General features: G+C 45.8%; 1 protein-coding gene across 2 annotated transcripts in view; it reads left to right on the forward strand.

The window, feature by feature from the left end:
* Window positions 1-23,064, forward strand: part of vps50 (VPS50 EARP/GARPII complex subunit) — a 229,402-nt gene that overhangs the window by 137,477 nt on the left and 68,861 nt on the right. Inside the window, exons 21-23 of one of the 2 annotated variants that reach the window (XM_042310186.1) lie at window positions 5,189-5,310; window positions 9,954-10,022; window positions 14,021-14,101. In XM_042310186.1, the coding sequence (XP_042166120.1) occupies window positions 5,189-5,310; window positions 9,954-10,022; window positions 14,021-14,101 (272 nt within the window). The remainder of the gene's footprint in view (window positions 1-5,188; window positions 5,311-9,953; window positions 10,023-14,020; window positions 14,102-23,064) is intronic. The other variant, XM_042310187.1, reaches the window with a different exon arrangement.

Raw genomic sequence — 23,064 nt, forward strand, 5'->3', positions numbered from 1 at the left:
GACGTAATGACGCCACGTAAAATGTTGCACTACATGTGCAACACAGCAATCCTGACTTGGCCCACAATGTCTGCTGTGTGGCTCGAGCAGTCAACAAGTCGAGCAGTCATTTGAAAGAGTAAGAACATTTCAGCGAGACAACTCAATGGTGAAATCCATTAAATCCAAGATAATGGAATTCATTGCCCTTGACAATCAACCGTTCTCTGTCGTGGGTGATGTTGGCTTTAGCTGACTGGTCGAGCACCGGTACTATCTTGGAAATATTCAGTCAATCATATTTCTCAAATACCGGAGTCTGTGAGTTCACCATAGTAAGTCCTCTTAATGACTCATCCCCTCTGGCATTTAGCCACCGTTATCTTATTGCCTTGCACTGAGTTTAGTTTGGCTTCATATTAGGGAATGTAAACTGTAGAGCCTCACCGATAGTTTAAAAATACAGACAGGTACTCTCCTTAAGACAGGTGCATGAATGTGGGACCAAAGCAACAGCAACTTTACAGAAATAACCAGACTTGTCATCCTGCTAACTCCTCTGAAAGGGACACCCATGTTCTGGTAAAGTCCCAAAATGTGTAATCATAGCAACAGTACATATTAGGCCATAACACCGTTACAAATATAAACAGTCATGTCCACTCCCCAGACAAGTGCATGTCTAATGGTGTCTAATGATCCAGAGCACATATAGAGAGCACTAATTTTGCTGACTCTCCTGAAATGTATAATGGTACCAAGTGCCCTATTTTTCAGACGTTGCCCTACCGGAGTTACTCAGTAATAGCGTCACTGATATTAGCTTCACGACATACAGTTGAAGTCGGAAGTTTACATACACCTTAGCCAAGTACATTTAAACTCAGTTTTCACAATTCCTGATAATTAATTCCAGTAAGAATTCCCTGTCTTAGGTCAGTTAGGATCACCACTTCATTTTAAGAATGTGAAATGTCAGAATAATAGTAGAGAGAATGATTTATTTCAGCTTTTATTTATTTCATCACATTCCCAGTGGGTCAGAAGTTTACATACACTCAATTAGTATTCGGTAGCATTGCCTTGAAATTGTTTAACTTGGTTCAAACGTTTTGGGTAGCCTTCCAGAAGCTTCCCACAATAAGTTGGGTGAACTTTGTCCCATTCCTCCTGACAGAGCTGGTGTAACTGAGTCAGGTTTGTATGTCTCCTTGCTCGCGCACACTTTTTCAGTTCTACCCACAAATGTTCAATGGGATTGAGGTCAGGGCTTTGTGATGGCCACTCCAATACCTTGACTTTGTTGTCCTAACTTTGGAAGTATGCTTGGGGTCATTGTCCATTTGGAAGACCCATTTGCGACCAAGCTTTAACTTCCTGACTGATGTCTTGAGATGTTGCTTCAATATATCCACATAATTTACCATCCTCGTGATGCCATCTATTTTGTGAAGTGTAGCAGTACCTCCTGCAGCAAAGCACCCCCACAACATGATGCTGCCACCCCCGTGCTTCACAGTTGGGATGGTGTTCTTTGGCTTGCAAGCCCCCTTTTCCTCCAAACATAACGATGGTTATCATGGCCAAACAGTTCTATTTTTGTTTCATCAGACCAGAGGACATTTCTCTAAAAAGTACGATCTTTGTCCCCATGCGCAGTTGCATTCTGTAGTCTGGCTTTCTTGGGTGGTTTTGGAGCAGTGGCTTCTTCCTTGCTGAGCGGCCTTTCAGGTTATGTCAATATAGGACTCGTTTTACTGTGGATATAGATACTTTTGTACCTGTTTACTCCAGCATCTTCACAAGGTCATTTGCTGTTGTTCTGGGATTTATTTGCACTTTTCGCACCAAAGTACGTTCATCTCTAGGAGACAGAACACGTCTCCTTTCTGAGCGGTATGACAGCTGAGTGGTCACATGGCGTTTATACTTGCATACTATTGTTTGTACAGATGAATGTGGTACATTCAGGCATTTGGAAATTGCTCCCAAGGATGAACCAGACTTGTGGAGGTCTATGCTGATTTATTTTAATTTTCCCATGATGTCATGCAAAGTGGCACTGAGTTTGAAGGTAGGACTTGAAATACATCCTCAGGTACACCTCTAATTGACTCAAATTATTAGCCTATCAGAAGCTTCTAAAGCCATGACATAATTTTCTGGAATTTTCCAAGCTGTTTAAAGGCAGTCAACTTAGTGCATGTTAACTTCTGACCCACTGAAATTGTGATACGGTGAAATATAAGTGAAATAATCTGTCTGTTAACAATTGTTGGGAAAATTACTTTATAAACTATAGTTTGTTAACAAGAATTTTGTGAATTGGTTGAAAAACGAGTTTTAATGACTCCAACCTAAGTGTATGTAAACTTCCAACTTCAACTGTACATACTATGGAACGCTGTTTGGGTGTCAAAAAAGATACAGTGGAACTGTCAAAGCTGTAAAAAAAAAAAGTCTGCAAACACCGGTCACGAATGATGTGTTTACAATATCGCGTTGGTAATAAAGCATATTTTGTTCGACCGCAACTTCTGGGGTAGCTAGCTTTAGCTTGGTACCTAGCTAGCACCAATACAACCAGCCTGAAAACAATGACTAGTATAAATAGTCATTTTCATTATTCTTAGCAATGATTTAGGAATCCTTGTAAGTAAGTATTAGCTAGGTTGCCACTTGTTGTTCGCCTATTGAAATTGAACTTCAGTTCATGAAGATAAATAGCTAGCCAGCTACTTAACCCTGTTGCCCAAATCTAACATTATAAGCAGCCAGCTAGCTTCATCTGGCTTGTGAGGATCGACCGGACCGGGTTATGTGTTGTGAAGCTAGCCACAATAATTAGGCATAATAGTGGAATTTGCGGTTTGCCTTCAAAATAAGTATGTCATTGACATTGATGCAAATGAATACAAATAGTTATGCCATACTTTTATTTTGAAGGCTAACTGCAAAGTCCATTATTGTGGCTAATCCTTATTGTGGCAAGTTTCACATAGATGGGTCCGACCACCAAATCAAATATTATTTGTCACATACACATGGTTAGCAGATGTTAATGTGAGTGTAGTGAAATGCTTGTGGTTCTAGTTCCGACCATGCAGTAATATCTAACAAGTAATCTAACCTAACAATTTCACATCTACCTTCTACACACAAGTGTAAAGGTAAGAATATGTACATAAAAATATATGAATGAGTGATGGCCGAACGGCATATGCAAGATGCAGTAGATGGTATGGAGGACAGTATATAGATGAGTAATGTAGGGTATGTAAACATTATATAAAGTGGCATTGTTTAAAGTGTCTAGTGATACATTTATTACATCAATTTTTTCATTATTAAAGTGGCTAGAGATGAGTCAGTATGTTGGCAGCAGCCACTCAAAGTTAGTGATGGCTGTTCAACAGTCTGATGGCCTTGAGATAGAACCTGTTTTTCAGTCTCTTGGTCCCTGCTTTGATGCACCTATACTGACCTCGCCTTCTGGATCATAGCGGGGTGAACAGGCAGTGGCTCGGGTGGTTGTTGTCCTTGAGGATCTTTTTGGCCTTCCTGTGACATCGGGTGGTGTAGGTGTCCTGGAGGGCAGGTAGTTTGCCCCCGGTGATGCGTTGTGCAGACCTCACTACCCTCTGGAGAGCCTTTACGGTTGTGGGCAGAGCAGTTGCCGTACCAGGCGGTGATACAGCACGACAGGATGCTCTCGATTGTGCATCTGTAAAAGTTTTTGAGTGTTTTTGGTCGACTGATTATGATTTTTCACTGCCGATTGTGGTGATGAACAGCATTCTTACATAGGTCTTCCCTCTTGTCCAGATGGGTTAGGGGCTGCAGTGTGGTAGCAAATTGGAGTGGGTCTAGGGTGTCAGGTAGGGTGGAGGTGATATGGTCCTTGACTAGTTTCTCAAAGCACTTCATGATGACGGAAGTGAGTGCTACGGGGCGATAGTTATTTAGCTCAGTTACCTTCGCTTTATTGGGAACAGGAACAATGGTGGCCCTCTTGAAGTATGTGGGAACAGCAGACTGGGATAAGGATTGATTGAATATGTCTGTAAATTAATCAAATAAGAACTGTTTTATAAATTAGGGTTATTTTAGATGATGACACCCAGCTATATAGTTAGATAGCTAAACTATAGCTACTGAAACAGATGATGTCGTTTTGCTATGTTTTTGGGGGAGACATTGTTTGCATCCATCAGCTAACTATCTTTTTTTATGACCAGCACATTAGGTGCGCGAGACAACTTTAACAGCGTCATAGCATACGTATCGATGAATCGTTGTGACATATGGAATATAACTTATAGTGTAATCAATGTGTAATAACTAGTTAATGTATGAACTCGTTCAATTATTATGTGACGTGCAGTCATATTCAGGTCCTGATTGGTTAAGAAGCTTATTTGACACGTCAAATAGTGTTATTTGACGTATCTTTTTAGACACACAAAGACCCAAACGGCGTTCTGTAGAGATCCTGGTTGAGAATGAAACGACTGAACAAATGAACCAAACAGCATAGTGTGTGTGTGTGTAACCTTTATTTAACTAAGCAAGTCAATTAGAACAAATTTTTATTTACAAAGACTGCACGGACGATGCTGGGCCAATTGCGTGCCGCCCTATGGGACTCCCAATCACTGCCGGATGTGATACAGCCTGGATTCGAACCAGGGACTGTAGCGACACCTCTTGCACTGAGATGCAGTGCTTTAGACCTCTGCGTCCGTGTGTGTGTGTTAACTATTTAACTGTACTAAAATGCTTAAAAGGCCACAGAAATGTTTAATATCGGTTATCAGGTTTTTTGGCAAGGAAAATATTGGATATCGGTATCGGCCAAAAATGTAATATCGGTGCGTCACTAATCTGAACATGTGCTATTAATTGGCCAGAGGATATTCAATGAAATGTTAGATTCAAACATTTAGATTTGTCCTATTCACATTCTAAAAAAAAAGATGGAATTATTGAATGTGTGGTTTTTGTAACTTTGTCCGATCAGGAATATGAAAGATATAAACCATGAATTTCCAAGTATCTAATATTCCATCCCCAGTACTTTTTGAGTTTTGATCTTTTTTTGTTTTGCATTTCTGTTGGTAATTGATATTAACTGATATAAACTATATTGTCATTTAACATATAATAAGGTGTAATAATATAAATGCCATTTGTAATCTCTCTCATACAGGGAAGTACATACAGATGATGAACATTCTGAAACCAATAGCCTTTGACGTCATCCACTGTGTTTCCCAGCTGTTTGATTACTACCTGTATGCTGTCTACACCTTCTTCGGCCGCAATGATATGGTATGGAAAATGACCTAATGGCGCCCAGATTAAGCCTTGACTACAAAGCTATTTCAATAGAGATTATTCATTGACCATGCTTTTTAGTCCAGGACAAGGCTTAATCTGTGTCCAGGAAACCAGTCCTGGGGGGAGACATATTACTGTACTTGACAGGTTTACGTTATGTTCATTAGTGTCCACTATGTGTTTTATCATTTTCTATATTATTTACCACTGGATTATCTGTATGTGTGCACTGCTTCTATGTTCCACCTTTCGTACACACATCACTCATGGGAAATGGTCATGGGGCTGTTGCTGAAATGACCTGAGATAGTTTTTCCCTTCTGTTGATCCAATGTCTGAGAGCTGTTTTAGTGCTTGTAATGGTGTTGTAATGGAGTTGGTTTTCATCACGTCACCCTCCTTGAAAACATTGCGTTGTTACAGATGTTTCCCAACTGTTCACTAAGATAAGGGCACACGGAGTGACAGGGCACACGGAGTGACAGGGCACGCGGAGTGACAGGGCACGCGGAGTGACAGGGCACGCGGAGTGACAGGGCACGCGGAGTGACAGGGCACGCGGAGTGACAGGGCACGCGGAGTGACAGGGCACGCGGAGTGACAGGGCACGCGGAGTGACAGGGCACGCGGAGTGGGATGAAACCAGTATTGTGATACCGGTTAGTGTAGGGGCAAAGAAACAAAACACGAAGCAGATTTAATTTCTTTAGGAAAACAGCCCTGATGTTGGAAACATTATGTTGTCATCCAGAGTCACGTGTTTATTTTCCAAGCTATAGAACACAATATTTTACAAACACCATGTTTTTAAAGGACCAAAGAATTTGATCTGCTTTTTTTGCCATGGAGAAAATATTGTGATACTGGTATCATTACAGGCCTACAAAACAACATTGTTTCGTTGTCACGTTAAAACTCCTCTGAGGCTATTTTAGTGGCTAAAGAAAGAACTTGGTGTGCTTGCAACTGTGCGACTGGTAAACCCCAGGGGAGCTGCTAATGATGTCAACAAAATGGCTGTCACATGCCAGAGTGAATGAGACCCTGCTGCTGATCTGCTGCCTTTTTTACCTTCTATTTGCCTGTCTGTCTTTCTCTTCTCCGGTCTCTCTTTTCTCTCTATCACGCCCTCTTTCTGTCTCTCTTTTCTCTCTATCGCTCCCTCTTTCTCTTGTCTCTCTTTTCTCTCTATCGCGCCCTCTTTCTCTTGTCTCTCTTTTCTCTCTATTTTTCTTTCTCTTGTCTCTCTTTTCTCTCTATGCTCCCTCTTTCTCTTGTCTCTCTTTTCTCTCTATCACGCCCTCTTTCTCTGTCTCTCTTTTCTCTCTATCGCTCCCTCTTTCTCTTGTCTCTCTTTTCTCTCTATCGCGCCCTCTTTCTCTTGTCTCTCTTTTCTCTCTATTGCGCTCCCTCTTTCTCTTGTCTCTCTTTTCTCTCTATCGCGCCCTCTTTCTCTTGTTCTCTTTTCTCTCTTTTTCTCTTTCTCTCTATCGCGCCCTCTTTCTCTTTCTCTTTTCTATCGCGCCCTCTTTCTCTTCTCTCTTTTCTCTCTATTGCGCCCTCTTTCTCTTGTCTCTCTTTTCTCTCTATTGCGCCCTCTTTCTCTTGTCTCTCTTTTCTCTCTATCGCCCTCTTTCTCTTGTCTCCTTTTCTCTTTCTCTTTCTCTCTCTTTTCTCTCTATCGCGCCCTCTTTCTCTTGTCTCTCTTTTCTCTCTCTATCGCGCCCTCTTTCTCTTCTCTCTTTTTTCTCGCCCTCTTTCTCTTGTCTCTCTTTTTCTCTATTGCGCCCTCTTTCTCTTGTCTCTCTTTTCTCTCTATTGCGCCCTCTTTCTCTTGTCTCTTCTCTCTATCACGCCCTTTCTCTTCTCTCTTTTTCTCTATTGCGCCCTCTTTCTCTTGTCTCTCTTTTCTCTCTCGCGCCCTCTTTTCGTCTCTCTTTTCTCTCTATCGCGCCCTCTTTCTCTTGTCTCTCTTTTCTCTCTATCGCGCCCTCTTTCTCTTGTCTCTCTTTTCTCTCTATTGCGCCCTCTTTCTCTTGTCTCTCTTTTCTCTCTATTGCGCCCTCTTTCTCTTGTCTCTCTTTTCTCTCTATCGCGCCCTCTTTCTCTTCTCTCTTTTCTCTCTATCGCGCCCTCTTTCTCTTCTCTCTTTTCTCTCTATTGCGCCCTCTTTCTCTTGTCTCTCTTTTCTCTCTATTGCGCCCTCTTTCTCTTGTCTCTCTTTCTCTCTATTGCGCCCTCTTTCTCTTGTCTCTCTTTTCTCTCTATTGCGCCCTCTTTCTCTTGTCTCTCTTTTCTCTCTATCGCGCCCTCTTTCTCTTGTCTCTCTTTTCTCTCTATCGCGCCCTCTTTCTCTTGTCTCTCTTTTCTCTCTATCGCGCCCCTCTCTTCTCTCTTCTCTCTCTATCCCGCCCTCTTTTTTCTCTTTTCTCTATCGCGCCCTCTTTCTCTTCTCTCTTTTCTCTCTATCGCGCCCTCTTTCTCTTGTCTCTCTTTTCTCTCTATTGCGCCCTCTTTCTCTTGTCTCTCTTTTCTCTCTATCGCGCCCTCTTTCTCTTGTCTCTCTTTTCTCTCTATCGCGCCCTCTTTCTCTGTCTCTCTTTTCTCTCTATCGCACCCTCTCTCTCTGTCTCTCTTTTCTCTCTATCGCGCCCTCTTTCTCTGTCTCTCTTTTCTCTCTAACCACCCTCTTTCTCTGTCTCTTTCTCTATCGCGCCCTCTTTCTCTGTCTCTCTTTTCTCTCTATCGCACCCTCTTTCTCCTGTCTCTCTTTTCTCTCTATTGCGCCCTCTTTCTCTTGTCTCTCTTTTCTCTCTATTGCGCCCTCTTTCTCTTGTCTCTCTTTTCTCTCTATCGCGCCCTCTTTCTCCTGTCTCTCTTTTCTCTCTATCGCGCCCTCTTTTCTTGTCTCTCTTTTCTCCCTCTTTCTTTCTCTTGTCTCTCTTTTCTCTCTATTGCGCCCTCTTTCTCCTGTCTCTCTTTTCTCTCTATCGCGCCCTCTTTCTCTTGTCTCTCTTTTCTCTCTATCGCGCCCTCTTTCTCTTGTCTCTCTTTTCTCTCTATTGCGCCCTCTTTCTCCTGTCTCTCTTTTCTCTCTATCTATCGCGCCCTCTTTCTCTTGTCTCTCTTTTCTCTCTATCGCGCCCTCTTTCTCTTGTCTCTTTTCTCTCTATCGTGCCCTCTTTCTCTTGTCTCTCTCTCTTCTCTCTATTGCGCCTCTTCTCTTGCGCCCTCTTTCTCTTGTCTCTCTTTTCTCTCTATTGTGCCCTCTTTCTCTTGTCTCTCTTTTCTCTCTATCGCGCCCTCTTTCTCTTGTCTCTTTTCTCTCTATTGTGCCCTCTTTCTCTTGTCTCTCTTTTCTCTCTATTGCGCCCTCTTTCTCTTGTCTCTCTTTTCTCTCTATTGCGCCCTCTTTCTCTTGTCTCTCTTTTCTCTCTATTGCGCCCTCTTTCTCTTGTCTCTCTTTTCTCTCTATTGCGCCCTCTTTCTCTTGTCTCTCTCTTCTCTCTATTGCGCCCTCTTTCTCTTGCCCTCTTTCTCTCTCTTTTCTCTCTATTGCGCCCTCTTTCTCTTGTCTCTCTTTTCTCTCTATTGCGCCCTCTTTCTCTTGTCTCTCTTTTCTCTCTATCGCGCCCTCTTTCTCTTGTCTCTCTTTTCTCTCTAACCACCCTCTTTCTCTTGTCTCTCTTTCTCTGTTTCTTTCTGTCTCCCCGTCTTTCTTCCTTACGTTTCGTCTCTCCTTCTCGTTCCTCCTCTCTCTCTGTCTTTCCTTCTGTTTCATTCTCCATCTCTCCCATTCTCTCCCCCTGTCTCTCTTCCTGCCTCGTTAGTTTCCAGTTCAGTATGGCTCTCATTCATAGACACCCACACTCAAATGCTAATGCTTCATGAATATTTACAACCCCCCTTGAAAATTGATATGCACGTATAGGCTGTTATTGTGACCTATGGATGGCTTATACCATAAGTTGATATAGCCCCCCAATCCCTGAGTAATGAGCGACCATTAGTATTCAAAGGGGTAAAAGTGCCATTATATACTGCTGCGATATTGACTCTGTCACACACTTATGCTAAGATTCATTAGCTGCAGACATTTTCTTGTCCAGAGTTCATAACTCACCTTTCAGACACTGGGGTGCAACTGGGGAAGAGGGGAAATACCTTATCCAGATGAAATGCTTTCCCTCCTCCCTCCTCCTCCTCCTGCACTCATCCCAGAGAGAGATAATAGATTGGCTCTCTGGGCAGTTAGCAGAAATCTTAACAATAGTGGGAGATAGTGTTTTTATTTTCCCCTCTACGGCCATCTGTCTACAGGGCTCAAAGAGGCTGATGTTGTTTACACAATATGCAAACCTACTCTGCCGCTGTCTCTCTTTCTCTCTGGACTCACTCACTCACTCACACACACACACACACGCATCATTCCGTTAAAATAAGTGGAGGAAGGGACACTCAAACAGCTCTCTCAACCCTTTTTCCAGCACTCAATCATCTGGTCCTCCAAATACAAAAACCCAACAATTTCATTATTGCTTTTGTTTGCTTTATGTTGCTCCTCCAGTTCATTGTTTAATTTGCACCATTGGTTTTTGCTTTGTTTGTTTTCTGTTATCCTTGCTGCTCCCAAGCCTGCCCCTGGCCTGGGTGTGCCCGGCAGGGAGGCTGGTCCGGCCAGGCCTGTTGCCCCTTTCTGCTGGGTAAGACTGGGGCTCCGGCCCCATCACTAGTAGAGTAGTGGACAGACTCATCCTTCATCAACTGCAGTGTGCTGCATAGATAAATCTTAGATCATCATCATGCTCGTCCTCACCCTCTGTTAGCCCCACCTAGCTCTTTGTCTCTCTCTTTCTCTCTCTCGCTCTCTCTCGGTCTCTCTCTCGCTCTCTCTCTCTTGCTCTCTCTCTTGCTCTCTCTCTTGCTCTCTCTCTTGCTCTCTCTCTTGCTCTCTCTCTTGCTCTCTCTCTTGCTCTCTCTCTTTCTCTCTCTCTTGCTCTCTCTCTCGCTCTCTCTCTCTGTGGCTCTCTCGCTCTCTCTCTCTCTGTCTCGCTCGCTCTCTTGCGCTCTCTCGCTCTCTCTTGCGCTCACTCGCGCTCTCTTGCGCTCTCTCGCTCTCTCTTGCGCTCTCTCGCTCTCTCTTGCGCTCTTGCACTCTCTCGCTCTCTCTTGCGCTCTCTCGCTCTCTCACTCTCTCACGTGTGTCCTCTGCTCAGGCCTGGGTTCAGTAGTATTTCCTGACTACCTGTCCTGACCTGGAGAAACTTCTGGCCTTCGTCACAATGCCACCAGTGTCAGAACTCAAATTAGAAATTTGACCTTAAGTTTTCGATTCCAAAACCATGATCTTCCTTTGAATTGACTGTAAGTGCCTGGTGGAAGAACCAAGATCATTGCTGAGCCCAGGCTTCAATCATGAAGTGTGATGTGTCAACTGTTCTGTCTATAGACTGGGTTACTGTAATAGAACCGCTTTTGAGAGTTTTTTTCTTTCTCCCTTGCCCTGGACTTTTTTGGTTTGTGCAACCAATTTCCTGTGGTTAGCTACCGGCCCCTACTCTGTCATGGTAATGTGGTTAGCTACCGGCCCCTACTCTGTCATGGTAATGTGGTTAGCTACCGGCCCCTACTCTGTCATGGTAATGTGGTTAGCTACCGGCCCCTACTCTGTCATGGTAATGTGGTTAGCTAGCCCCTACTCTGTCATGGTAATGTGGTTAGCTACCGGCCAATACTCTGTCATGGTAATGTGATTAGCTACCGGCCCCTACTTTGTCATGGTAATGTGGTTAGCTACAGGCCAATACTCTGTCATGGTAATGTGGTTAGCTACAGGACCCAACTCTGTCATGGTAATGTGGTTAGCTACAGGACCCAACTCTGTCATGGTAATGTGGTTAGCTACAGGCCCCAACTCTGTCATGGTAATGTGGTTAGCTACCGGCCCCTACTCTGTCATGGTAATGTGGTTAGCTACCGGCCCCTACTTTGTCATGGTAATGTGGTTAGCTACAGGCTAATACTCTGTCATGGTAATGTGGTTAGCTACCGGCCAATACTCTGTCATGATAATGTGGTGAGAGTAGCAGCAGGCCCCTGCTCTGTCATGGTAATGTGGTTAGCTACAGGCCCCTACTCTGTCATGGTAATGTGGTTAGCTACCGCCCCTACTCTGTCATGGTAATGTGGTTAGCTACAGGCCCCTACTCTGTCATGGTAATGTGGTTAGCTACCGGCCCCTACTCTGTCATGGTAATGTGGTTAGCTACAGGCCCCTACTCTGTCATGGTAATGTGGTTAGCTACAGGCCCCTACTCTGTCATGGTAATGTGGTTAGCTACCGGCCCCTACTCTGTCATGGTAATGTGGTTAGCTACAGGCCCCTACTCTGTCATGGTAATGTGGTTAGCTACAGGCCCCTGCTCTGTCATGGTAATGTGGTTAGCTACAGGCCCCTACTCTGTCATGGTAATGTGGTTAGCTACAGGCCCCTGCTCTGTCATGGTAATGTGGTTAGCTACAGGCCCCTACTCTGTCATGGTAATGTGGTTAGCTACAGGCCCCTACTCTGTCATGGTAATGTGGTTAGCTACAGGCCCCTGCTCTGTCATGGTAATGTGGTTAGCTACAGGCCCCTACTCTGTCATGGTAATGTGGTTAGCTACAGGCCCCTACTCTGTCATGGTAATGTGGTTAGCTACAGGCCCCTGCTCTGTCATGGTAATGTGGTTAGCTACAGGCCCCTAATCTGTCATGGTAATGTGGTTAGCTACAGGCCCCTACTCTGTCATGGTAATGTGGTTAGCTACCGCCCCCTACTCTGTCATGGTAATGTGGTTAGCTACAGGCCCCTACTCTGTCATGGTAATGTGGTTAGCTACCGGCCCCTACTCTGTCATGGTAATGTGGTTAGCTACAGGCCCCTACTCTGTCATGGTAATGTGGTTAGCTACAGGCCCCTACTCTGTCATGGTAATGTGGTTAGCTACAGGCCCCTACTCTGTCATGGTAATGTGGTTAGCTACCGCCCCTACTCTGTCATGGTAATGTGGTTAGCTACAGGCCCCTACTCTGTCATGGTAATGTGGTTAGCTACCGCCCCTACTCTGTCATGGTAATGTGGTTAGCTACAGGCCCCTACTCTGTCATGGTAATGTGGTTAGCTACGGCCCCTACTCTGTCATGGTAATGTGGTTAGCTACAGGCCCCTACTCTGTCATGGTAATGTGGTTAGCTACAGGCCCCTACTCTGTCATGGTAATGTGGTTAGCTACCGCCCCTACTCTGTCATGGTAATGTGGTTAGCTACAGGCCCCTACTCTGTCATGGTAATGTGGTTAGCTACCGCCCCTACTCTGTCATGGTAATGTGGTTAGCTACCGGCCCCTACTCTGTCATGGTAATGTGGTTAGCTACCGGCCAATACTCTGTCATGGTAATGTGGTTAGCTACCGCCCCTACTCTGTCATGGTAATGTGGTTAGCTACAGGCCCCTACTCTGTCATGGTAATGTGGTTAGCTACCGGCCCCTACTCTGTCATGGTAATGTGGTTAGCTACCGCCCCCTACTCTGTCATGGTAATGTGGTTAGCTACAGGCCCCTACTCTGTCATGGTAATGTGGTTAGCTACCGGCCCCTACTCTGTCATGGTAATGTGGTTAGCTACAGGCCCCTACTCTGTCATGGTAATGTGGTTAGCTACAGGCCCCTACTCTGTCATGGTAATGTGGTTAGCTACCGCCCCCTACTCTGTCATGGTAATGTGGTTAGCTACAGGCCCCTACTCTGTCATGGTAATGTGGTTAGCTACCGCCCCCTACTCTGTCATGGTAATGTGGTTAGCTACCGGCCCCTACTCTGTCATGGTAATGTGGTTAGCTACCGGCCAATACTCTGTCATGGTAATGTGGTTAGCTACCGCCCCCTACTCTGTCATGGTAATGTGGTTAGCTACAGGCCCCTACTCTGTCATGGTAATGTGGTTAGCTACCGGCCCCTACTCTGTCATGGTAATGTGGTTAGCTACCGCCCCCTACTCTGTCATGGTAATGTGGTTAGCTACCGCCCCCTACTCTGTCATGGTAATGTGGTTAGCTACAGGCCCCTACTCTGTCATGGTAATGTGGTTAGCTACCGCCCCTACTCTGTCATGGTAATGTGGTTAGCTACAGGCCCCTACTCTGTCATGGTAATGTGGTTAGCTACAGGCCCCTACTCTGTCATGGTAATGTGGTTAGCTACAGGCCCCTACTCTGTCATGGTAATGTGGTTAGCTACAGGCCCCTACTCTGTCATGGTAATGTGATTAGCTACCGGCCCCTACTCTGTCATGGTAATGTGGTTAGCTACAGGCCCCTACTCTGTCATGGTAATGTGAGATGGCGGAGTAATCCACAAATCTCCCAAACTGACAAGAACCATATCTCTTTCTCTCTTTTTCTCACTCTTTCTCTTTCAGACCTCTTGCCTAAATGTAGCTTCAGTGAAAAATTATACAATCTATGTCCAATAATGAGACTCCCAATGCTGTACTCATAGTACCCAATACTCATAGTACCCAATGCAGTGTAGATCCCCTGGTAGATCCCCTGGTGGGCCCCCTCCTGTGATTCTATCCCTATGATTAGTTTGTGGTTAGATTGCAGTGTAGACAGGACGGTGTGTGTGTATTAACCGTGTGTGTGTGTGTCTGTTCTGCAGTATGAATCATCAGGTCCGGGTCTGATCAGCAGCCGACTGAGAACAACACTGAACAGAATCCAGGAGAGCCTCATCCAAATGGTAGGATAATAACTATTTCTCTCTCTCTCTCTCTCTGTTCCCTCTGCCTCGCCCCTCTGTTCCCTCTACCTCGCCCCCCTCCTCTCTCTTTCTCTCTCTCTACCTCGCCCTGACTCCTCTCTCTCTACCTCGCCCTGACTCCTCTCTCTCTACCTCGCCCTGACTCCTCTCTCTCTACCTCGCCCTGACTCCTCTCTCTCTACCTCGCCCTGACTCCTCTCTCTCTACCTCGCCCTGACTCCTCTCTCTCTACCTCGCCCTGACTCCTCTCTCTTTCTCTACCTCGCCCTGACTCCTCTCTCTTTCTCTACCTCGCCCTGACTCCTCTCTCTTTCTCTACCTCTTTTCCTCTACCTCGCCCCCTTCCTCTCTCTTTCTCTCTCTCTACCTCTTTCTCTCTCTACCTCTCTCTTTCTCTCTCTCTACCTCACCACCTCTCTCTGCCTCGCCCCTCTTTTTCCTCTCTCTCTACCTTGCCCTGCCCCCTCTCTCTCTACCTTGCTCCCCCTCTCTCTTTCTGTTCTCTCTGCCTCGCCACTCTTTTTCCTCTACCTCGCCCTGCCCCCCCTCTCTACCTCCCCTGCCCCCCTCTCTCTACCTCGCCCTGCCCCCCTCTCTCTACCTCGCCCTGCCCCCCCTCTCTCTACCTCGCCCTGCCCCCCTCTCTCTACCTCGCCCTGCCCCCTCTCTCTCTACCTCGCCCTGCCCCCTCTCTCTCTACCTCGCCCTGCCCCCTCTCTCTCTACCTCGCCCTGCCCCCCTCTCTCTACCTCGCCCTGCCCCCCTCTCTCTACCTCGCCCTGCCCCCCTCTCTCTACCTCGCCCTGCCCCCTCTCTCTACCTCGCCCTGCCCCCCCCTCTCTCTACCTCGCCCTGCCCCCTCTCTCTCTACCTCGCCCTGCCCCCTCTCTCTCTACCTCGCCCTGCCCCCTCTCTCTCTACCTCGCCCTGCCCCCTCTCTCTCTACCTCGCCCTGCCCCCTCTCTCTCTACCTCGCCCTGCCCCCCTCTCCCCTCGCCCTCTCTCTACCTCGCCCTGCCCCCTCTCTCTCTACCTCGCCCTGCCCCCTCTCTCTCTACCTCGCCCTGCCCCTCTCTCTCTACCTCGCCCTGCCCCCTCTCTCTCTACCTCGCCCTGCCCCCTCTCTTTCTCTCTCTCTCTCTCTGTTCTCTCTGCCCCTCTTTTTCCTCTACCTCGCCCTTCCTCCTCTCTCTCTACCTTGCCCCCTCCTCTCTCTTTCTCTCTACCTCGCCCTCTTCCTCTCTCTTTCTCTCTCTACCTCACCCCCTCCTTTCTCTTTCTCTACCTCTCTCTTTCTCTCTCTCTACCTCGCCACCTCTCTGCCTCGCCCCTCTTTTTCTCTCTCTCTACCTTGCCCCCCCTCTCTCTCTACCTCGCCCTGCCTCCTCTCTCTACCTCGCCCTGCCTCCTCTCTCTCTACCTCGCCCTGCCTCCTCTCTCTCTACCTCGCCCTGCCTCCTCTCTCTCTACCTCGCCCTGCCTCCTCTCTCTCTACCTCGCCCTGCCTCCTCTCTCTCTACCTCGCCCTGCCTCCTCTCTCTCTACCTCGCCCTGCCCCTCTCTCTCTACCTCGCCCTGCCCCCTCTCTCTCTACCTCGCCCTGCCCCCTCTCTCTCTACCTCGCCCTGCCCCCCTCCTCTACCTCGCCCTGCCTCCTCTACCTCGCCCTTCCTCCTCTCTCTCTACCTTGCCCCCCCCTCCTCTCTCTTTCTCTCTCTCTACCTCCCCCTCTTCCTCTCTCTTTCTCTCTACCTCACCCCCTCCTTTCTCTTTCTCTACCTCTCTCTTTCTCTCTCTCTACCTCGCCACCTCTCTGCCTCGCCCCTCTTTTTCCCTCTCTCTTTTCCTCTCTCTCTACCTCGCCCCCCCCTCTCTCTACCTCGCCCTGCCTCCTCTCTCTCTACCTCGCCCTGCCTCCTCTCTCTCTACCTCGCCCTGCCTCCTCTCTCTCTACCTCGCCCTGCCCTGCCTCCTCTCTTTCTACCTCGCCCTGCCTCCTCTCTTTCTACCTCGCCCTGCCTCCTCTCTCTCTACCTCGCCCTGCCTCCTCTCTCTCTACCTCGCCCTGCCTCCTCTCTCTCTACCTCGCCCTGCCTCCTCTCTCTCTACCTCGCCCTGCCTCCTCTCTCTCTACCTCGCCCTGCCTCCTCTCTCTCTACCTCGCCCTGCCTCCTCTCTTTCTACCTCGCCCTGCCTCCTCTCTCTCTACCTCGCCCTGCCTCCTCTCTCTCTACCTCGCCCTGCCTCCCTCTCTCTCTACCTCGCCCTGCCTCCTCTCTCTCTACCTCGCCCTGCCTCCTCTCTCTCTACCTCGCCCTGCCTCCTCTCTCTATCTCTCTTCACCTCTTCGCTCGCTTATTCTAGTGCACCTTTTTTTTCTCTAACCCATCTTTTTACTCTCTAAATCTCTCCCTCCATTCTGACCCTGCCTATGTATGTGGTCTAAGAAGAAATGGAGCACGAGTGCTTGCTGCTCTCCCTGTATGGCCTTGGTCCTCATTAAGCCCCCCCACCACACACACACACAGACACACACACATACACACATATTCTCCCTATCACGGCTTCCACGCCATGGAAGTGTGCTGTTTAGGTAAGTGATCGGATGAGTCTCCTGCTACAGGCCTCCCTTCTCTGTCTGTGCCTCCATATCCATATTGGCCTCAATTTCACATATAGTACAATGTAATCCAGGCTTCAATTCAACCTTTAACTGAAACATTTGTGTTGACTGCTTCCTCAGAAAAAATGAATTATGCTTTTCTCTTTATGCTGCTCATTGTATGTGATAAAAGGCATCTGAAAAAGAGGAAGTGACCAGAAGATTATCAACATAAACCAGACGCTTTTCACACATTGCTTCTAACGACGAATGGAACTCAGTGGAGGCCATTTTTGTCTTTTATGTCATGGAGCTGTGTGTTTCTATCTTTCCATATCTTCTTCTTCTCCCGTCGGAACACATCTTTGAAGCAGCTCTCACAGCTCTAAAGTAGCTCAGAGTTGTTCACTCAGTGTTTCTCTCTCACTTTAAATAGATCCTCTGGTACTTTTGTATACTTTAGCCAGTAGTTCTTCAAGTAGCGCTCATTAGCCAAAAGCGGTACCCGAAAATGGCGTTCTATGTCACATATGTGCACCACGTCATTGCTCTCTCTCTTTGTCGCGCTACTGTGTGTGCATCTTGCTAGCTGTCACTCAAATGGTGAAGGGCTGAAGCTTGTTGGCTAGAAATCAAATTGCTTGGGGGCTGACCCACGTGGGTGAAAATGTTGGGGAAAGGGCGCCACACATTTACATTTGTACATTTTAGTCATTTAGCAGACGCTCTTATCCAGAAGTGCTCAAGTGCACATCGACAGATTTTTCACCTAGTCGGCTCAGGGATTCGAACCATCGACCTTTTGGCCCGATGCTCTTTTAACCACTAGGCTACCTGCCGCACAGCTTCCAGAAAACAGTCTCTTTCAAACTAGGGATTCCATGGGTAATTAAGGTAAGACAGTATATCTGCTCATAGATTATGCATGTATGAAATACACATTGACACTTCCATGCCCAAAGCAGGAGGTGTAAGAAAGACTTACTAGTGTCCAAAGTTCCGGAACATGTCTTATAAGAAGTCTGAGGTGAACCACTATGTCCTGAGGGGGGAACATTCTGAAAGGGACAGTCACTTTGTGACAGGTTGTCAATGGTCACCAAAGTGTTATGGTGGAAGTTCGGTCTGTATATCAATCAGTCAATGGCTGTGAGGTCATGAAAGGTCGCGGGCGAGTTCTCAGTCTTCATTCGGTGCGTCTCATACACCATGTTTCCATACACATTTTTTATGCGAGTAAAGTCATACCGTATATATTTTTATTTTTAAGTCTCGACAGCTGTGATGGAAACGGTACAATTTTATAAATGCTGACAGATCATTTGTTCGCTCGACCTGGTGGGATGTTGTTGTGTAAAATGAATTATGCGGGAAATGGCGGTGGCCTTTTTTGCGCAAATATTGATATAATAACCATGAAATCAAAGTTAACTTGGAGTCACACGATGACATGTTGTGTGGTCCTCCCACTACGACTCGTCAGGAAAGCATGCAGTTTATTAGGCTGCAGATGAAATAAGTTATGATGAACTTCACAGGGTGGTGAAAGTGCACGGTGATGAGCTTGATGCTCCTATCCAGTAATGTTGATATTATTCTGGTGACATGGTGATCAATGTTTGGCTGCCATTTGACAAATAAAAGGTATCCCACTCTTATCCATAATAATCTAGTAAAATAATCTACCTGTAGTAAAATAGTCTACCTGTAGTAAAATCAGTAATAAAATAATCTACCTGTAGTAAAATAATCTACCTGAAGTGAAATAATCTACCTGTAGTGAAATAATCTACCTGTAGTGAAATCAGTAGTGAAATAATCTACCTGAAGTGAAATAATCTACCTGTAGTGAAATAATCTACCTGTAGTGAAATAGTCTACCTGTAGTGAAATCAGTAGTGAAATAATCTACCTGAAGTGAAATAGTCTACCTGTAGTGAAATAATCTATTTGTAGTAAAATCAGTAATAAAATAGTCTACCTGTAGTAAAATCAGAAGTGAAATAATCTACCAGTAGTGAAATAATCTACCAGTAGTGAAATAATCTACCTGTAGTGAAATAGTCTACCTGTCGTGAAATAATCTATTTGTAGTAAAATCAGTAGTGAAATAATCTACCTGTAGTGAAATAGTCTACCTGTAGTGAAATAATCTATTTGTAGTAAAATCAGTAGTGAAATAATCTACCTGTAGTGAAATAGTCTACCTGTAGTGAAATAATCTATTTGTAGTAAAATCAGTAATAAAATAGTCTACCTGTAGTAAAATCAGTAGTGAAATAATCTACCTGTAGTGAAATAATCTACCTGTAGTGAAATAGTCTACCTGTCGTGAAACAGTCTGCCTGTCGTGAAACAGTCTGCCTGTCGTGAAACAGTCTGCCTGTCGTGAAACAGTCTGCCTGTCGTGAAACAGTCTGCCTGTCGTGAAACAGTCTGCCTGTCGTGGAAACAGTCTGCCTGTCGCCTGTCGAAACAGTCTGCCTGTCGTGAAACAGTCTGCCTGTCGTGAAACAGTCTGCCTGTCGTGAAACAGTCTGCCTGTCGTGAAACAGTCTGCCTGTCGTGAAACAGTCTGCCTGTCGTGAAACAGTCTTAGTGAAACAGTCTGTGAAACAGTCTGCCTGTCGTGAAACAGTCTGCCTGTCGTGAAACAGTCTGCCTGTCGTGAAACAGTCTGAAACAGTTTAGTAGTGAAATAGTTTAGTAGTGAAATAGTCTGCCTGTCGTGAAATAGTCTGCCTGTCGTGAAATAGTCTGCCTGTCGTGAAATAGTCTGCCTGTCGTGAAATAGTCTGCCTGTCGTGAAATAGTCTGCCTGTAGTGAAATAGTTTAGTAGTAAAATAGTTTAGTAGTAAAATAGTCTACCTGTAGTGAAATAGTCTACCTGCATTGAAAGAGCCTACCCGTAGTAAAATCAGTAGTGAAATAGTCTACCAGTAGTGAAATAGTCTACCCGTAGTGAAATAGTCTACCCGTAGTGAAACAGTCTACCCGTAGTGAAACAGTCTACCCGTAGTGAAACAGTCTAGTCTACCCGTAGTGAAACAGTATAGTCTACCCGTAGTGAAACAGTATAGTCTACCCGTAGTGAAACAGTATAGTCTACCCGTAGTGAAACAGTGTAGTCTACCCGTAGTGAAACAGTGTAGTCTACCCGTAGTGAAACAGTGTAGTCTACCCGTAGTGAAACAGTATAGTCTACCCGTAGTGAAACAGTATAGTCTACCCGTAGTGGAACAGTGTACCCGTAGTGGAACAGTGTACCCGTAGTGGAACAGTGTACCCGTAGTGGAACAGTATAGTGTACCCATAGTGGAACAGTATAGTCTACCCGTAGTGAAACAGTATAGTCTACCCGTAGTGAAACAGTATAGTCTACCCGTAGTGAAACAGTATAGTCTACCCGTAGTGGAACAGTGTACCCGTAGTGGAACAGTGTACCCGTAGTGGAACAGTGTACCCGTAGTGGAACAGTGTACCCGTAGTGGAACAGTCTACCCGTAGTGGAACAGTATAGTCTACCCGTAGTGAATGGGTCTACCCGTAGTGAAACAGTATAGTCTACCCGTAGTGAAACAGTACAGTCTACCCGTAGTGAAACAGTACAGTCTACCCGTAGTGAATCAGTCTACCCGTAGTGAATCAGTCTACCCGTAGTGAATCAGTCTACCCGTAGTGAATCAGTCTACCCGTAGTGAATCAGTCTACCCGTAGTGAATCAGTCTACCCTACCCGTAGTGAAACAGTATAGTCTACCCGTAGTGAAACAGTATAGTCTACCCGTAGTGAAACAGTATAGTCTACCCGTAGTGAAACAGTATAGTCTACCCGTAGTGAAACAGTATAGTCTACCCGTAGTGAAACAGTATAGTCTACCCGTAGTGAAACAGTATAGTCTACCCGTAGTGAAACAGTATAGTCTACCCGTAGTGGAACAGTGTACCCGTAGTGGAACAGTGTACCCGTAGTGGAACAGTGTACCCGTAGTGGAACAGTGTACCCGTAGTGGAACAGTGTACCCGTAGTGGAACAGTGTACCCGTAGTGGAACAGTGTACCCGTAGTGAAACAGTCTACCCGTAGTGAAATAGTCTACCAGTAGTAAAATCAGTAGTGAAACAGTCTACCCGTAGTGGAACAGTCTACCCGTAGTAAAATCAGTAGTGAAACAGTCTACCCGTAGTGAAACAGTATAGTCTACCCGTAGTGAAACAGTACAGTCTACCCGTAGTGAAACAGTACAGTCTACCCGTAGTGGAACAGTCTACCCGTAGTGGAACAGTCTACCCGTAGTGGAACAGTCTACCCGTAGTGGAACAGTCTACCCGTAGTGGAACAGTCTACCCATAGTAAAATCAGTAGTGAATCAGTCTACCCGTAGTGAAACAGTATAGTCTACCCGTAGTGAAATCAGTAGTATAATAGTCTACTTGTAGTGAAATAGTCTACCTGTGGTAAAATAGTCTGCCTGTCGTGAAATAGTCTACCTGTAGTGAAATAGTTTAGTAGTGAAATAGTCTACCAGTAGTGAAATAGTCTACCAGTAGTAAAATCAGTAGTGAAACAGTCTACCTGTGGTAAAACAGTCTACCTGTGGTAAAACAGTCTACCTGTGGTAAAACATTCTACCTGTGGTAAAACAGTCTACCTGTGGTAAAACAGTCTACCTGTGGTGAAACAGTCTACCCGTAGTGAAACAGTCTACCCGTAGTGGAACAGTGTACCCGTAGTGGAACAGTGTACCCGTAGTGGAACAGTGTACCCGTAGTGGAACAGTCTACCCGTAGTGAAACAGTCTACCCGTAGTGAAACAGTCTACCCGTAGTGAAACAGTCTACCCGTAGTGAAATAGTCTACCAGTAGTAAAATCAGTAGTGAAACAGTCTACCCGTAGTGGAACAGTCTACCAGTAGTGGAACAGTCTACCCGTAGTAAAATCAGTAGTGAAACAGTCTACCCGTAGTGAAACAGTATAGTCTACCCGTAGTGAAACAGTACAGTCTACCCGTAGTGAAACAGTACATTCTACCCGTAGTGAAACAGTCTACCCGTAGTGAAACAGTCTACCCGTAGTGGAACAGTCTACCCGTAGTGGAACAGTCTACCCGTAGTAAAATCAGTAGTGAATCAGTCTACCCGTAGTGAAACAGTATAGTCTACCCGTAGTGAAATCAGTAGTATAATAGTCTACTTGTAGTGAAATAGTCTACCTGTGGTAAAATAGTCTGCCTGTCGTGAAATAGTCTACCTGTAGTGAAATAGTTTAGTAGTGAAATAGTCTACCAGTAGTAAAATCAGTAGTGAAACAGTCTACCTGTGGTAAAACAGTCTACCTGTGGTAAAACAGTCTACCTGTGGTAAAACAGTTTACCTGTGGTAAAACAGTCTACCTGTGGTAAAACAGTCTACCTGTAGTAAAATCAGTAGTGAAACAGTCTACCTGTGGTAAAACAGTCTACCTGTGGTAAAACATTCTACCTGTGGTAAAACAGTCTACCTGTGGTAAAACAGTCTACCTGTGGTGAAACAGTCTACCTGTGGTAAAACAGTCTACCCGTAGTGAAACAGTCTACCCGTAGTGGAACAGTCTACCCGTAGTGGAACAGTCTACCCGTAGTGGAACAGTCTACCCGTAGTGGAACAGTGTACCCGTAGTGAAACAGTCTACCCGTAGTGAAACAGTCTACCCGTAGTGAAACAGTCTACCCGTAGTGAAACAGTCTACCCGTAGTGAAATAGTCTACCAGTAGTAAAATCAGTAGTGAAACAGTCTACCCGTAGTGAAACAGTCTACCAGTAGTGGAACAGTCTACCCGTAGTAAAATCAGTAGTGAAACAGTCTACCCGTAGTGAAACAGTATAGTCTACCCGTAGTGAAACAGTACAGTCTACCCGTAGTGAAACAGTACATTCTACCCGTAGTGAAACAGTCTACCCGTAGTGGAACAGTCTACCCGTAGTGGAACAGTCTACCCGTAGTGGAACAGTCTACCCGTAGTGGAACAGTCTACCCGTAGTGGAACAGTCTACCCGTAGTGGAACAGTCTGGAACACCCGTAGTGGAACAGTCTACCCGTAGTAAAATCAGTAGTGAATCAGTCTACCCGTAGTGAAACAGTATAGTCTACCCGTAGTGAAATCAGTAGTATAATAGTCTACTTGTAGTGAAATAGTCTACCTGTGGTAAAATAGTCTGCCTGTCGTGAAATAGTCTACCTGTAGTGAAATAGTTTAGTAGTGAAATAGTCTACCAGTAGTAAAATCAGTAGTGAAACAGTCTACCTGTGGTAAAACAGTCTACCTGTGGTAAAACAGTCTACCTGTGGTAAAACAGTCT

The sequence above is a fragment of the Oncorhynchus tshawytscha genome, linkage group LG31 (assembly GCF_018296145.1).
Source record: "Oncorhynchus tshawytscha isolate Ot180627B linkage group LG31, Otsh_v2.0, whole genome shotgun sequence".
In the NCBI taxonomy this organism is placed as follows: domain Eukaryota; kingdom Metazoa; phylum Chordata; class Actinopteri; order Salmoniformes; family Salmonidae; genus Oncorhynchus; species Oncorhynchus tshawytscha.